The 17,195-nt window shown below is 39.3% G+C and overlaps 1 protein-coding gene across 1 annotated transcript in view; it reads right to left on the bottom strand.

Annotated features, from left to right (window-relative positions):
• Window positions 1–16,637, bottom strand: part of uggt2 (UDP-glucose glycoprotein glucosyltransferase 2) — a 56,273-nt gene extending 39,636 nt beyond the window's left edge. The window contains exons 1-10 of the mRNA XM_036540445.1: window positions 16,614–16,637; window positions 15,170–15,303; window positions 14,806–14,888; window positions 13,620–13,750; window positions 8,310–8,422; window positions 6,403–6,580; window positions 3,385–3,487; window positions 3,144–3,216; window positions 2,314–2,414; window positions 64–163 (exon numbers count right to left, since the gene is read on the bottom strand). Coding sequence (XP_036396338.1) covers window positions 64–163; window positions 2,314–2,414; window positions 3,144–3,216; window positions 3,385–3,487; window positions 6,403–6,580; window positions 8,310–8,422; window positions 13,620–13,750; window positions 14,806–14,888; window positions 15,170–15,303; window positions 16,614–16,637 — 1,040 coding nt within the window. The remainder of the gene's footprint in view (window positions 1–63; window positions 164–2,313; window positions 2,415–3,143; window positions 3,217–3,384; window positions 3,488–6,402; window positions 6,581–8,309; window positions 8,423–13,619; window positions 13,751–14,805; window positions 14,889–15,169; window positions 15,304–16,613) is intronic.
• Between the last annotated feature and the right edge of the window lie 558 nt (window positions 16,638–17,195).

Below are 17,195 nucleotides of genomic sequence, written 5' to 3' on the forward strand. Positions count from 1 at the left end.
ATGAAATTCAAGGCAATGCATCTCTTTTAACCTTTTAACCAGCAGCTGAAGCTGAGTTGCTACCTGGCTTTAGTGGGAAAATTCTGACTGATGTCTCTCATTAACTTCAGGGCATCAAACTTGGATGCAGACATAATCCTGGCAGCTGCCTGGAAACTTAGATCTGGGGAAAGGAAAAAAACAGCATCTTATTTCAGATAAAAAAATGGCTCCTCACATTGATGACTGTAGATAAGAAAACCTCCTTCCCAGAATCCCACCAAACATGCCACTCTTTAAGGATGTACTGGCACCAGAAAGCACACAGAATAAAGACAGCCATGAACAATGTGCTCCTGTTTTTGTGTGTGTGTTCATGCATAAGCCTGTGTGTGTGTGTGTGTGTGTGCATGCATAAGCCTGTGTGTGTGTGTGTGTGTGTGTGTGTCAGTGTATAAAGATTGATATTTCAGTTTAAAAATCAGGGCAGGCAGCCAATTGGCATCTATCCCATAGCTTCCAAATAATATTGAACAGAGGGCCTTTTCTTTAAATGTATTCATCAAAAATGTGACGTGATGAGCGTATCAGGTCTTGCCACAGAGGGAAGGATGGAAAGACCTGATAAGATCATGATTAACGGGGAGCAGATAACAGTGTCTTCCATTCATCTGACATAAACTTCCATTAAAGAAATTCTTCACTTGACTTCAGGATATTTTAAGTGGTGATATAAGAATCAGGAGGAAAAATAACTACTAAGTCAATACAACACAACATAATGAAGTTATGTGCTAGCTAAGTAATAAACTAGGGTATAAATGAATAGGAAATCTGAGCTTCATTTCATAATGTCCAGTGAGTATGCTGTTATTTAGTCTAAACAGATTGTTTATAAACTCATCCCAGTACAATATGCATGCAACACTCAGTCTGCAGTGACTGAACTTCATTCCAGTTCATTTCAGGGGAGTTCTGCAGTTGGTCCACATTTCCAGCCAATGTGGACTTTGCTTGTTCATGTGTGACTGCTACCCAGGAGAACACATACAATGCAGGAACCTTTACTTGCAGGTAACTGAAATTAGTCCAGGACAGTCTCAAGAATATATACAGGGTCAGGTTGATTCATTACAGCTTCTGAGGGTCTGAAACTGCTTTTACTATAATACTGCTGAGGTTATAACAGTTCAGCGTGACAAGTGTAAAACACTTATAGAATAGCATGAGGCTCAGGTCTGTGCTTCTAATGCAGACACGTGGTTCTAGCTGAGCTATGTTCAGCGGCTCTCCAGGACCGCTGGACCTGCCTCAGGGATGCTGCGTGCTGGTGTGCGTTGCCCTCCCTTTAATCAAGCTGAAGCTCATTCAGTGTTGGGACAGATTGGTTCTGTCGTGTGCCACTGCCTGGTGTCCCTCACAGCACAGCGCAGACAGGCAGATGCTGAGGTACATTCACATGTTTATGAGGGACCGCTAACAAATCACCACTTTTTTTTTCGTGTCTCCCGTCAGCTACATGTGTTCTCGTGGGGCTCCGGGGGGGATGAGCCAATAAAGGCGCTCGCTAAATCGCCAATTTTTCAAGGAGGGGTAAACGACAGGATGAGGAAAATGGTATGTGGTTTTCACAGACTGTTTTCACAACAGTCTGAAAATACAACATGCACCATGGCAGTTCACCAGCAAAAAAAGTGACAGGACTGACTGTGACAGTGTTAAACATCTTTTATCTCATTAAAGTCTAAACCACATTCCCTCCCAGACAGACATAGGCACTTGGTTGTTTCGTAGGTTTCAAAGCCACAAAACTGTCTGCATGGCATAACATTGTGGAAACAGAGGCTAAACTGTACACATGTAATGTGGCTAGTTAGTTTCATCTTGGAAGCTTTTTTTTGGCTCCATGTAAGTGATTCACGTGCAGTTTGCATGATTATGGCACCTTCTGATTCCAATTTAGCAGCCAGTTCACTGAAACCATTTTCAACTCAATGCATTTGTTGCAGAATATCTGTCCTCCTCTTCTCTGCATTCATAACAATTTTAATGGAATGCTGATTTAATTTGTTCAGCTACCATAAGACAGCACAGATGGTGTTCGCAAGGGTTATGCAGTTGACTGCACCCTACATTCCTGTCTGCCACACAAAGTCTACACTAACAAAGGTGAGCTAATAGGAACGCCTGCCCTTCGCATCCGCATGACGTTTGCTTTTTTTGTACAAGTGTGCATGTCTGTGTAGGCTTTATTAAAATACATTTATGTCATTAACGTGATTGCTCATTCTGCCATGTCTATAAGACAGTGCTGGTGAAGGTTGAGGCAGGTACCTTGCAGCTCCCACACTTTCAAAGGGGCCATGTCGTTGCTGCTCTCCAGCAGGTGTTTCTGTAGCTCTCCCAGCTGTTCCCGTAACTGTGGGTGGGCCTTTCTATGAGAGGAAAAAAATGAAGGAAAAAGTAAAATGAGGGAACGAGAGCAGAGTTGACAGTAATGTGGCATGACTGTCAGAGAAAGCTGTGTGTACGCGCACGCGCGTGTGCGTGTGCGTGTGTGTGTGTGTGTGTGTGAGAGAGAGAGAGAGAGAGAGAGAGAGAGAGAGAGAGAGGGGAGAAAATGGGCACAGTGCACAACGTTCTACCCTCACACACAGACCACCTGCTTTACAAGGCAGAGATATGCATGGTCAGAAATACCTCCAAAAAGTTGTGAAAGTTTAGAAAACCGTATGCACATTAATCATAATGCACGTGCCTGGCAAAAATAATGCAAGGAAGAAAAGAATAAAGTCTGCAGACTGGTATGAAACTCCCAGAAAGTGATTTATTAGTGAAGAGACAAAAAGACAAACTTAGACCATTTGGATCTTCATCAGGTCAGAGTGAATTCTATTGTTTTTTGCAGGAAGAATTGCTTTCTTATGCAAATACACATTTTAAAAAAGGTTTTGGGACAGGTAAAATTCAGTCTTTATTTTTCATTTTTCTCTATTTGTCTGTATATCTATTCATCACATGTATTGTTTTGGTCTCATTTTATTTTAAGAGCCTGCTGATGCTGTTAGAAAACATTTAATACATATATTACTGCTCATTAAGTATAACTTTTGAAACCACTCCTTCATTCACTCATAGTACAACAATGTGAATCAGCAACTTGCCTTAATTTCCCAAAAATGAAGCCCTGGACTTCATCACTGTCATCATCTTCAGTGTTCACTGTGGCCTTTGAATCTGAGGTTTATCAAGCACAAAGGTTATTCAGACATTGGACTTGTAGATTTCATTCCCACATGAAATGTACTGTAATGTTATGTCTCTCTTACACTACACATGAACGTTACGATTTAACTCTGGAAACATGCTGACTGCACTGCTTTCAAAACAAGTGTACAAAAATACCTTTTACTTGTGTGTCATCCACAGCTTTGTATTCTGTGCTTTTGATGGCCAGTTCAACGCCATATCCAGACAGACGCATCTTTTTCACCTCCCCATCCTGTGGCTAAAAAAAAAAAAAAAGAGAAGGCACCTTAAACCCAGCTCAAAGTGCTTACCCAAATGCTCACTGAAGAATGGATACAATCTGGTTATGTAGTATCATAAGCTTACCTACTCAACACTTTATCGGTTATAAAATGAGCAATTGAAAAACTATATGCTTCATGTATACTCACAGAGCAAGTATACACATTCACAAATGCTTAATTAGTAAACATATATACATAAACATATAAATAAATACATCTCATATTACCAGCATCTATACAAAAACATAAGAAAGTCATAAGGAAATCCACTGCAGAGTCCATTTTCGCCAAAAGTTGTATAACAAAATAAAACCCTAAAACAAAATAAAAGTAAAAAAATGGCTTCTCGGTCTCTGGAGAAGACACGCTGGCATTGAGAGCAGCCTTGAATTAGATGTGTGATTTATGAGATAATGAACACAAAATTCAAAGAAAATTAAAACAGAAATACATTCCTTCAAATATGCTGTTTGAAGTAGCTCAATATTTCATATCTTAGAATCCTCCAAAAAAAAAATACCTGCCAATGCACTGTTTTAATGTAGAGCTGATCCTGATACTAGAACAGACCACAGTGGTTCCTCTTGTAACAGTTTCCAATTCAGTGGCAGTTTTACGGTAAAGTGATAAAGTATTTTGCCACGTATTTTCTGTCTGGATGATTCAACACTACGCATTCCAGAATTTCAGTAATATTTTCTAACGCCTTTCCCAGAACCCTGTGTCTGCACAAATAAATGTGGCAAAACCCATGCTCAAAATAGAAGTGTGACCAAACGACATGATAACGTGCCCACTAAAACAAAGTTTTAAAGCTTGTGAGAGATAGAGAGTCAGTTATTTTCAAATTCAATTATTTCTAAGCACTAGACTGACTCAGTAAGAGGATCTGGATCTGCACACATTTTTGACAGTGGCAGTCAGCGGAAAGTTCCCTTTTATTTTGATGTCAATGAAGTTTTTTCTTCCATTCTCTGAAATAATTTGTTCCAACACCTGAGAGCCTCTCACCATCTGTGGCCAGTCTGGCCCTCTGACACCTGTGCTTTGATTGGCTGAACTCTGTACCACAACTTTTGACAAGAAAACCTTAATAGATCTCTCTTCCTGGAACTAAAACCTGAGAAACAGCTTCCTAAATGAACAGTACCTACATTTTCGTTGTGAACACTGACAGCTAACAGTATAATGTGGCTCCTTCAGACCACTGTTAGTCCATGTGAGTATGGCAATATGCAAGTTAAATTTCATGAATCATTGTTTTGTACCATGTACAGCAAACACTATCATTTAAGGTACTGTTGCTTAAATCAAGATCATTGTCAGTCTCATTCATTTATAATGATCTCTCTTATCTTGAGCAACTTACTATATTCACATTTTATCCATTAATACCACTGGATATTTACTGAGGTAATTCTGGTTAACTTGAAGTCCCCTAAGTACCTAGCCCTAGTACAACAGCAGCTTCCCACCTGGGGACTGACAGTCTGCAACATTAGCTTTGTAGCTTCTTTGAGTAAGAGCCAGAAAATTGAAATAATTAAATAATTATGTAAAATCATAAAAAAAACATGCTTCAACATGCTTCAAAAACAGATAATTCACATATTGACATCAATGTGATCATACACCTCATGCTGATCTTTTCTAAATTACTGTGGTACTTCTGGATGTTTCACATTCTTTCATCAGCAGAAAGCAGGAAGAATGCATGCTGTGTTTCCAAACAGATGCTTAAAGAAAATGGAATTTAGAAAATGGCCCTAATCAACAGGAACCCAAGACCATGAGCCTAGTATTATCAGCCATGTGGATCATGCATTTCTCTTTAAAATCATTAATTTTCATGGACTATCATCTCAATGTGCCTTTTTATTTAGTAATTCACAGAGGGAAACAGGGAAGACCTGGTAAAATTCAAATTCTGTTGTTTTATTTTAAATGCTTGGCATGACAGCAGTATTAGTCCCACATGGGCATTCCTTTCGCCCCTGGATTAAAAACTGCAACAAGGGTGGTGGGCACTGGGGTGTTTGTGTGTGTATGTGTGTGTCCGTGTGTGTGTGTCTGTGTGTGTGTGTCTGTGGGAGGAGGGGTCACGATACAGACAGGCTAAGAAAAACATGCATGCTGGAGAAAAATCCACATCCCACTGTCTCCTACATAACAGAGAGAATGAAAGTAAACCTCAAGCGTAGGATTTCATTTTGCCGAACATATCCCCCAACGGAGAAAAGATGCATTCAGTACACAGACTGGGATTCCCACTCAAATCAGATTTATACTTCCATGACATTTTTGAGGATAAATGTAAGGTTTAAAGTGATCATTTTAAAGTTTGAAGATGCTGGGGGATGTTTTGAGACATCATTTTAAAAACATTTTGTATCTTTATGGACACACACTTGATGTATGCTCTTGACAGTCATTATCAGTCACCAATGACCAATTTGGCAAGCCAGCTACTTAACTGATATGCCAGTGTTGGCATACTTTTGACTTTGACGCTGTTACATTATAGGAATTTACATAAAATGTTTTTTTATTAACAAAAATAACTTCTTCTTTTTTCTGTGAAAAAGGACATATTTGGCATAGCAACAATGTTTAAAAAGGAAAACCTTTACATACATGAATTTTTATCGACAAAGAGATATCTGACCACATTAAGAGACTTCTCAATGATTTACCAGAATGAACACATGTTCAAGGACAACTGGTAACCTGACAAACTACTGATAAAACGGTAGCTTGAAAAATGTAGCAGACAGCGCTCTTACCCCTTCATTTATGTGTTGGAGATTGCCCATGTACAAGCCACCCTGTCACACTGGAACACAAGCACCCCAAACCTGCGAGTGGGTTTCTCCTGTACACTGCAACTCACCGCAACAAAGTGGCGTAGGATGTAGGCGAGTTTCCCCTCTCTGGCCTTCTCAGACAGCAGCTTATGGAAGGTGTTGAACCTCTTGGTGCCGATTTCAGCGTAGAGGATAGCCACTGGCAGATCCGTCGCATTGACACCTGGGTATTTGTGATCGATCTTGTAGAGGTATGGTTTTGATCTGCAGAAGAGGGAGAAGTCACGTTTTAATCCTGAAAGTGCTGATATTCAGAATGTTGAATCTCCACCTATTGCTATTATGCTATTAAAATGACCCAGACATTAAAATGTGAGGCTATTTTTTGTTTTTTTCAGAGGAATGCCTTTACTACTCATTTAAGATTTTTAATATGCCAGTATTTCTAAACAAATAAAAGATATTTAAAAGTAATTGCTGCAAAGCTTTAAGGGGACAAACCTGGCTTTCTGGACAAGAGCAGTATTCACAGCAGAAAAAGACAATAGAACATACAACCAAAAAAATGAAATAATTACAGAGGATTGCATGATGTTGTAATCTTACTCATTTAAAAAGTTATTCATTATTTTTGAGAGGTCTAGACTGGAATACTGGTTTATAGTTTAGAATTACCGCCTTGCAATCAATTTAATTAGGTATATAGCCCAATAACACTCTAGTCATTGCTCTGTAGTAAGTTTCCAAATAAAGCATCCAAACAAAGTTTCATCAGATCTTGTGAGTGTATACGGTTTTCATAGCCATACTAGTTTTAATATTAGTAATATTAGGTTTACTTTAACAGCTGTTCATATTCCATGGATTTCCGTCATTTAGATAACGTACATAGTTAACCTGTTGAATGCATAAACACATGAACTACATTTCGCGATGCAATTATTGCCCATGTAAAGACCATCAGCCAAAGGTCCCAAGTGGCTCTGTCAGCAAGGAGTTTGGCTTGAGTGCAGACTGAGCCCTACGGCCCCATTTCGACACCAGCCGCATCACCAGCATCCCACTACATGAGAATTTGGCTTCCTTCCGGTGGGGATGGGGGTGGGTGGACAAGACGATCTCAATCCTGTCTCACCAATCTCAGGCACCCCGGCCACATCAGGTCCCTGTAAGCTCCTCAGATATTGTCAGCGGTACAGCCCCTATCCCCCAACAAGCACTGTGTGACCTGGAGCGTGAAAACCAGCCAGCGGCTGCGTGCGAGCGTTTGGGATGATTGCACTCATCTTGCTTCAGCACTCCCATGAGCCTAATGCAAAATTGACGAGTCCAAACAGGGTTGCAAAAGGGGGGGAGCATAAAAAAAAGAACCTCAGCCAAATTAAACCCAAGTTTCATGGTACACCACAGTGAAGAAAACAGCAACTGGAGACTCCAATGATGTCATCAAAACCACTCACAGGTATGTGAGCAGTCACAACAAGGTGCCTGAGAGTGGTGAGAAAAGGAAACCATGCCAAAATACCCCCCCCCCCCCCCACTCCTGTGATTTCCCGGCCATTATCATTTGATGACATGGGTTCAAGCCAGGCCGTAGGGCTCAGAAGCTCACTAATGCCACTCAGCAGCTCATCATATTTTGATGTTACAATTGTAAACATTTTCCTGAGTGGATGATATCAAAAAATAACAAAGCCTGATCTAGAAATCCTATTCTATGTTTCATAAAAAAAAAAACAATAAAACCCAGCAATACTCTTTTTAAAAAATATTTGGACATTTAGACTTCTACCAAACAAGCTAAAGATCCTGGCACCCTCATCAGTGTGATACTGTTTTCTCTTCAGCCATCACCTCCCTGCAGTTTTTATGGACATGAGCAAATTCCCTATTCTTTGGCTTAAGGGTTATTGACTTGTGTGACAGCTGTCATTCTGCCCTGACTTTGCCCACACCCCACCCCCCAGAGCAGGAGAAACATGCAGAGAGCTACCTGCCTGCTGCTGTCTTCAGCAGCTTCTTCACCTCCTTGGTACTGCAGGTGTGCTGACCGTGGATGGAGACAAAGGCGGAGCATCCCTCAGGTGGCGGCTCATCATTGGCTATCTTTTGGGCAGAAGACAAAAAACAAGGCTGGGTCAGCTTCATGAATTAGCCTCTCTCATACATATACATATACGCACTGAAAGGTACTATTTTTCAAGGACTAAAGGAAAGCTCAGTACAGGTGTATCAGTGCCACAAAGGATTAACAGAATAAAAATAAGCAGATGGACCATACTGACGAACACCACTGAGAATAAAGGGAGACAATTTTCTGATCGAGTCTGGAAAAGAACAATTTGTCTGCTTACTGATAACATAAGGTAGAGCTCACAGTGTATAAAAGTACAACAGCTCAAACATTTCAGCATATCTGCAGTACTCTTGGCAAAAAAACAAAGCAATGACAACCAGAGTGGTCAAACAGCATTCATTGTACCCTTTAACCTATAAATACACCCTGTAATATATGTGTATACACACACACACACACACACACACGCACATGCATGCACACACACACACACACACACACGCACGCGCACACATACGCGTGCACACACAGCCAGTCAAAGGATTACTTCCTGTGAATCAGTAGACTCAAAGGAAGGGGTTGGTGGCAGGAGAGGGAGGTGAAAAGGTGAGAGGTCAAAGGTCAAAGTGTGAGCTCTGAAATACACCTCTGCATACTCCACTGGTTGGCATTTAAAAAGCTCAGTTCAGCTCATGTGGCTGCTGGCAGACTGCCACATCATCACAAGGACACATATTGTGATATCACTTTAAAAAAAAAAAAAAAAAAAAAAAACCCATCCTACTTTTTAATCTAACTGTCCTACAACCACCTCAACCCCTTACCCTCGCTAATGGAAGACATCTTAGGTGATGACACAAAGCAGAATAGCTACATGGTGCTAAACATATAAAGTATCAATAATAGGCTACCATCAAGACATACAGATTCTGCACAGACCCATCCTTTCCTCTGATGACCGCACACCATGTGCTTCCCATATTACCCCATTACCCTGCCGTGTCACCCCATTTCCAAACTCATGCTCTCTTTAGTTAGTTCACTCTCGCTAAACTTATTCCCCCAACCCTCCCCCGGTGCTACAGTGCAGCAGTAGACCTACTTATTAAGAGAGCTCCTGGTGTTTCTGTCAGCCTTGTAACAAGATGAGAAGTTCCAGGATAAATTGTGTTGTGGGCTATAAATATAAAGAACAGACAGATGGGTTGCAATGTACAGTATGAATGTGGCTGAATGTGCTGACCCACAGAGTTTGAAGAAAAACAGAGATATGAAGACAATTTAAGGTATTGTCTCACTATATCTAGCGTGCGTGGTTACCTGAATTTATCCTCTTGTTGAAACGACTTTATTAAGCCGCTTTCTGTGGCAGAGCGGTGCCATTGTGTCAGTCCAGCCTTTTTTTAATGAGTGATGTCTCTACGATTAACTGTTTCTGTGCTGAGTGAGTTGACATTGCTGAACTCTGTTAAGATGTACACTGATGTGATGAGTGGTCCTGGGATATGGAGGTATTTATCCTGGGATTGTCCTGAAAAATACCACATTCCCAGAGTAAAAACATTAAGGATCACTTTTTTTTTTTTATTTCTTCCTCTGTGCCCCTCTCTGGTAACTTTTCAGTGATGCAGTGTGCTCTATTAAATGTCATAATCTACAGTACTTTGTTGTGAGTGGATCTGTAAGGTTTTTCTAGCGTTCATCCAGATGGCTGGTCAGTTAAGTTCATCTGGGGGAACGCTGAAGCTGCTCGCCCACTGCACTATTGTCAAATGAACCATCTGCTGTACTGTTCAGCACTGCGTAGAATATGCATGTTGTCTACCTTCTTCCCTCTTCTACTGTTTGGAGTTCTATTCCCTATTTGTGGGGCCAGATCTCTTACATTAATTTTTTCACCTTTCTTTCTTTGGCATAATATAGGATTTCCTTTTTGTGACACTACACAATGTACTATGCTAATGACAAGCATGGAAAATTGGGTTTCTCATTCTCCGGAAAACGCTCTCTGTCCAGTGCATAGTGACATCATCAATTGACCTCCTAATGCATACAACACAATGTAGATTCTCTGGATGAATGTCTAAGTAAACTGCAAGGTCCTTTGATGAATGTTGTTTTGTTGTATCCATAATAAATCACTTTCTTACTTATAGCAGTGTCAGCATGTGTTTATTAGCTGGAGTGCCCAGCATCATCCAGGAGCAGGAAAAGTTTTTATTTCCCCAGATAACCCACAAGATTGGATTGATGCTGTCAAATTTTTTTTTCTTTTAGATATTGGAATAGAAAGCATTTTCAGGATATACTGTCTTACACCAACTCATCTGTTTTATGTTGTCTCAAATTATGGCCTGTCAACTATGTAAGGAATAATAATAATAATAGACAGTCTGCATTGTAAACCCTTGCAGTAATTCATGATCCTACTCTTTGCACATATGGATTAAGTGCAACCAAAAATAATGCTAGCAACCATATAAAAAGTGCATGGTTCATGTACTATATTCTCTCAGAAGTTGCTTATGATCTCTCAAAACTTGACAGAATGACAGAAAAAAAAATGACAGAAAAAAAGTTGTGGTTACAGGGTATTTCCTGTGTAGATGGTGATGACAGTGCTCTAGGGACAGCCTTTACAACTACCATAGATTCTGTTGGTTATGCTTCAAATTTATCTGTGTCCACTGACTGCTGTAATCACATCTTCAATCCAGTTCTGTCCCATGGTGCTGATGTTGCAAATCACACTGTCAAATTACAAGTCCACTCAGCTTGAAACCAAGACACTATTTCAGCCACCCTCATATGCTGATGACACACATGCTCTCAGACAACCTTCACAAATCCTCACTAGCTCCAGCATATCAAAAGCAACAGTGGCTGGTAGAGCTTTTTCATACACAAGACCTCTACAATGAAACAGCCGACCTCAGTATGTAAGGAAATCTGACACTCTCACCAGGTGACTTCACAAGGTCCAGGTTAAATTGCATCTTTTTAGAAGTGTTCCACATTATTTACCACGCTGTACTGTTAATGTTTTTACAGTCATCACAACAGTTAACAGTGCTGTGATTTTGGAATTATATTTACTCTCGGTTTAACCATTTTATTTTTCTCTCCACCCTGCATTTGTTTATTTGACCTTTTTATCTCCCTGAAGTGGTAGTGACCATTGTTAAGCACACTACATAAGTAACAACTGATTTCGTTTGATAAAAACACTCATCTTTTGAATAATGGTCCCATGATGAGCTTTGGGCATCTAGTTCAAATTAGAAGATATTACATTTGTATACGATTTATTTACCTAAAAACAAATGCTTCTTAATGTTCCAATGTTCTTAATGTTTCCAAAGCTCAGAAACACAAATGAGTGAACCTGGATGTCCAAGAGCTGTAGGAAGCATGCATTATGGCAGTATATCATGAGGTGATTACTTTTGTTGCACTGTATGGTTAAAAGGTCGAGACTAAATTTTACATTAACATGTTTGATTTCGCTACTGCCATGCTTAAAATTCCAAGACATCTCAAAAAAGAGAGTATGACAGAGTAAGAGGATTGCAATGCTGCCACATTTTCACTTTCTAAAGCTGTACATCTTAGCAATTTCTTGACCTGTGATCCATCTTTTGATGAGCACACAAGTGGTTCTGCAAAAGACGGCCTCTTTGAAGCAACTCTGATCTATTCCAATTCGTTCTGTGGCTCTGAAGTCACATGCCCACAATTTGCTCAAACGTGCTACAAGAAAACTGACATTTTGAGGTCAGGCTAAAAGTTCCAATTCAAATTAAAGTGACAAAATCAAGATTTTGGTAGAACATGAAAAAGGGAAGTGTAATATGCATAATGCCAATGAATCCAGTCTACAGCAACCAAGGCGCTACAATGCACCCACCCATTACAAACCACACAGCAGACAGTAAAATCAGCAAATGGATAAGAATAATGAAAATATGCACACGTCCACATGCGCACACACAACAACAGATGCTCAGATTGCTTGGTATGGTACATGGACTTTCCTTTATAGTTGCAAACCAGATGAAATACAAGAATATTGAATTTCACAAAATCAGAGAATGACTAAATGTTTCCTTGTCCTGAAATCATTTAATGTGAAACATGAATAAAGGCAAGAGAAAGGAAAGAGAGCTTGTTCAATCATTTTATATTTCTATTTTCCTATCAGAACCATTTCTTGGGGGAATATCATTTTGTGATTATTATTATTTCATATTGTGAACTTCATTCCATGAAACATATTATATTGTGAGCTCTCAGGCCTATAAACCACATATTAAGATTCCTCAATATTAATGTAAAAGCAGATCAAAAGGATTATCCCTGTGTCAATGGTGTTACAACTCTACCACAAACATGAACAATCATTTTCCCATTCATATGAACTTTTGCTGTAAAGATTATATTGAAAATGAAAATTTGAAATGAAAATTTGTGACATTATACAGCTGGACCAAATAAAGCAAGCATGGATAAGTAACGTGCAACATAACTTGCTCAGTGATGTTATAGCAGAGTTCAACATGGCCAACATTCTGGTAACAACTTCTCAAACACGACATCACTCTCACCCAATTACAAACAGCACTGGCACACACAGCATGGCCCATGAGAGTGACTGTATATAAATATATAAAACCTATGACTTCATTCATCATATTGACTAGACCTTTTGTCCCTCTTCACCACTTTCAACTTGCCAACAGAAAACAAGCCTCTCTAAAAGACAAAATGCGTGTATGACACCAATAAATGAGGCAAATGACAAGTTCTCTTATCTGAGATAATCTGGCAGACTGGACTGTGCTCATGAATAATATAGGGCCTGCCTCTGCTAGATTCATTCGGCACGGCACATTGAACACTCAGCCCTGCATTTTTCTGAGAACAGGCCTAGGCACTTTGCCTCCCAGACACCTACCTGCAGTGAACACTGGTTCCTCTGCTCCTCATCACAAAACAGACATGTTAGACAGAGATTACCAAACCAGACACAGAGTTACACCCGCATCACAATATAGGCATGCTACACACAGAGATTTCTAAACCAGAGCCAGAGTTCAACCAGCAGATTTGATCACAATTTTGCTCAGTGGAGAAAGTGCTATTTTTAAACTAACACCCTCTGAAAATAAACATAATTTAAATGACACTTTTGCACAGAAAAGCTTGTTGTCTATAATAGCAACGTACCTGTTGAAAGGCGTGCACAGCAGGTGAGTAGGCTCTCAAAGCCAGGGCAAATTTAAGGAGACTGGTTTGCAGATCAGTAACAAACTGGCCAGCCTTCTTGATGATGAGGTTATAATAAGAGCGGATGGATTCTAGAGTGACAAAAGAGAGAGAGATGAAAAATTCTACATATGAGAACTTCTTTTACTATAGGGATACCTCCTCAATTTGAATTTATATGCTTCAGCATTTAAATCAAATTTAACAGGAAGCGCAAAACTGATACAATATGAAAAATGATACAATACTAAATGCTAATCCCATTTGTTGTCATCTTTTACAATGGTTTCACAGGCCTAAATGGTCTTAAAGTACCTAACAGATATTTTGCTTTCTACCTTGAGTTAACACAAATCTGAAAATATACATAAGCAGCATTATTCCATTAGGAACTTGTGCCACACACATACTATATTAGAAAGATCACACTCAGAAAACGGCATACAATCACCCTACAAAATTAAATATCACTATAACAATGCACACAGTCCATATGAAAACATTTTTGAAATGCTAGATAAACCAATCTCACGTGAGTAAAGGGAAGGTTTAACATCCTAGATAAAGTAATCTACAAATCAGATTTATAAATGAACACGTCTGACCTTCTCAGACACCCTAGTGCAGGACAATTTACAGTACATAGATTTACACTTCTTCATATTATCCATTTATGCAGTGGCACTACCACACTAATGACAACTGCTGATATGTTTTTACTCAATTACTTATGCCATACAATGCATAATGTGACAATAATGTTTCAGCTACTTGGTAACTAAAAGGAGCTTGAAAGGCAAATATAGTGCATATCCTCATACACAAGAGTGACTCAGAAGAAAGGATTCTGATTGGACAAAGGAAAGCATTTTGAAACAGGCATTTTCTTTAAAAAAAAAAAAAAAAAAAAAACAGTGCTGAATCATTTCTCACTGCCTGCTGAGAGATAAGGTCATGGTAATAAATTATACACTGTTGCCTGGTTTTCTGTGTAAGTGCTGAGCTGATGGGAAGCAAAAAACTATTTGAAAAATGGTCTTTTTTATTTCATATCATTCATTACTTTACCCGACTAAATTAAGTTATGTTTTTGTAAGCCCCCCTTTCCCTTGTAGAAATATCACCCTATTCTGAGACAGCCACTTACCACCATTCCTGTAGACTGTTAATTCTTTCACAGTGTCAACAAACTGCCAGAATTTTTCATCACCATCTTCTGCAATAAACTCACTGGGCAGAATTCAAATAAAGATAAGTATCGACAGTTCGGAAAATAATGTAGCTTGATAAAAGCCAATGATTCAATTCTAACATGTCAGCGATTGGACGGTACTGTATATTCAAGCCAATTTACATTTTGGCACAGGCACAAAAGAAAATAATATATATTACTACAAATTATTACACATTACTAGAATATTTACAGTTTGGCCAATTAACAGGTTTCTCATTGTGTACTTTAAAACATTAAAATCTTAAATGAAACCAAGAAGTTAAATTTCACATCATACCTTGTCTCTAGCAAAAGAGGGGTCATTGGCCACTTGGCATTTAAACTGGCAGTCACGCCTTTGGTTTTGGCATGGGTGTCATAACACTGCAGCAGGAAGCCCAACAGTAAAAGGCAGCATCTCATTTTTAAATGCTAAAAGGAAAAATTAACATGAAACATGGACATATGAATTAGAAGTCTTTGAGGCACTGCAGCTTTGCTTTCCTGAGGTGTCATTTGTCTTCACACATACACACACACACATACACACACACACACACACACACACACACACACACACACTGGGTTGAGCATTAGACTTTCCTCACTATCAGGGCAAAACGATACAAAAACACTTGAGAGTCTGAAAACCTGTCATTCACTGAAAAGCGGGAAAAAAAAATACCTTTATTAAATCTGAGTACTAATAATGCATTCCAGGAGTTCATAGGATCTACACCCTTATACAATTCCCTTTGACTTCCCTAGTGGACCTTAACAATAAGAGAGCATTCATTTTGTTCACTAATTAATGAATTCATTCATTCATTCATTCAATCATCCATCCAGGTCTCCTTTCCTTTATAAGGTCTGTACTACCAAAAATAATTTGGAAAGTTTAAATTAATGCAATGCAGCAGAGGTTACACAAGACAGGATAAAATAGTTTGTTGGTTCTCAAGTCCTGTGTATTACTGAAGGAATTTCAACTTCAGATGCAATCCATTTACTGCACTTGTGTATATTATGGATGACTGAAGTGATGAAGGTGCTTTAAAGTGTCAGTTGCAGCTTTCATTAACGTAAACTGCTGGAATCCTCTATCTTTTGCCTACATATATGGTCACTTTTTAATCATTGCACGTTTTGTTTAATTTGACAATCTTTTTTTTTTTCATTCTCTGCACGATTTCAGTTTCTGTAAGAGTTATGAGATAGCAGTTCACTTCAGAAGTTGTTTTCTTCCCTTCTCAAGACACCCGAGGAAACTAATTTGCTCTTTAAAAAAAAGGTCTAGCTACATTTGCCACGTAGCTATATTCTAACCACACAATAGGAGGATGGAGCTAGCGGACCAAGCATGGAGTAATGACCAGCCACAGAGGTTTTGGACATCACTTTCCATTAGACCTACGAAACTAAAGAGTGACAAATAAACAGACGTAATTCCCCAAATTTAAATCGTTAAGTGAGTCAATAAGCTTTGCTCGCTCGGATCCCTGTCAGGGCTTTTTCTTTGCTAAGGCGCGATGGTTTGATTAGCTGTTCTGGTACTGAAGCTAGCTAGCTAGCTAGCGAGCGAGCTAGATTATACGATAACTGTTACTAGAACGTAGCCAACATTGCATGTACCATCACGTACAACCGGAGCAATAAAACCTCTCACTCTCACCTAAACTGTAAATGTGTAACCGCTGTTTCTGTTCATTTAAATTACTATAGCTACGAAATTCTCTCCTTACCCCGGTTTGACTGGCCGCTGCCATTTTTAGGTCCTCTCACTTTAATTCAGTCTCCGCCTTTTCCCCCCTTTTCATGTTAAACCGCATCGTAAGAAAAGTTGTGTGAATCTTTGTAGGTCGCACGTTACACAGCAGAAGAGCATCTGCGTATTCTCATTAAAACAGATTACACAGAATAACTTTTTAGTGTCTAATTTGGGTGAAGACGACCAAGTTTTATCAGGCATGTACGTGGACAGCTATACACGTCTTCTGGGGTCGGCAGTAGCCTACAAGAAACGCGGTTTGCACGCTGAAACATTGGCTGGATTGTAGTATACAGATGGCTACGAATTTACCCTGCATTGGTTATTTATTTATTTATTTATTTATTGTGTTTTCTCAATTCACGAATATATTCAGTGTCAACGAGTTTTCCCTTCCCTCTTTTCAATACGTATCATATGTAGGATTAGTTTATGGTACTGTATTTTAATTATTTTTTTCATCTGTGTCGCCCTGAGAAAAGTGAATATCAAGATTCCCATACCCAAGTTTTTCGTTTGTCTGTTTTGGCCGCTTCAGACTAGTGGCATGGAGTTA

Source organism: Megalops cyprinoides, chromosome 11, assembly GCF_013368585.1.
Source record: "Megalops cyprinoides isolate fMegCyp1 chromosome 11, fMegCyp1.pri, whole genome shotgun sequence".
Lineage (NCBI taxonomy): Eukaryota > Metazoa > Chordata > Actinopteri > Elopiformes > Megalopidae > Megalops > Megalops cyprinoides.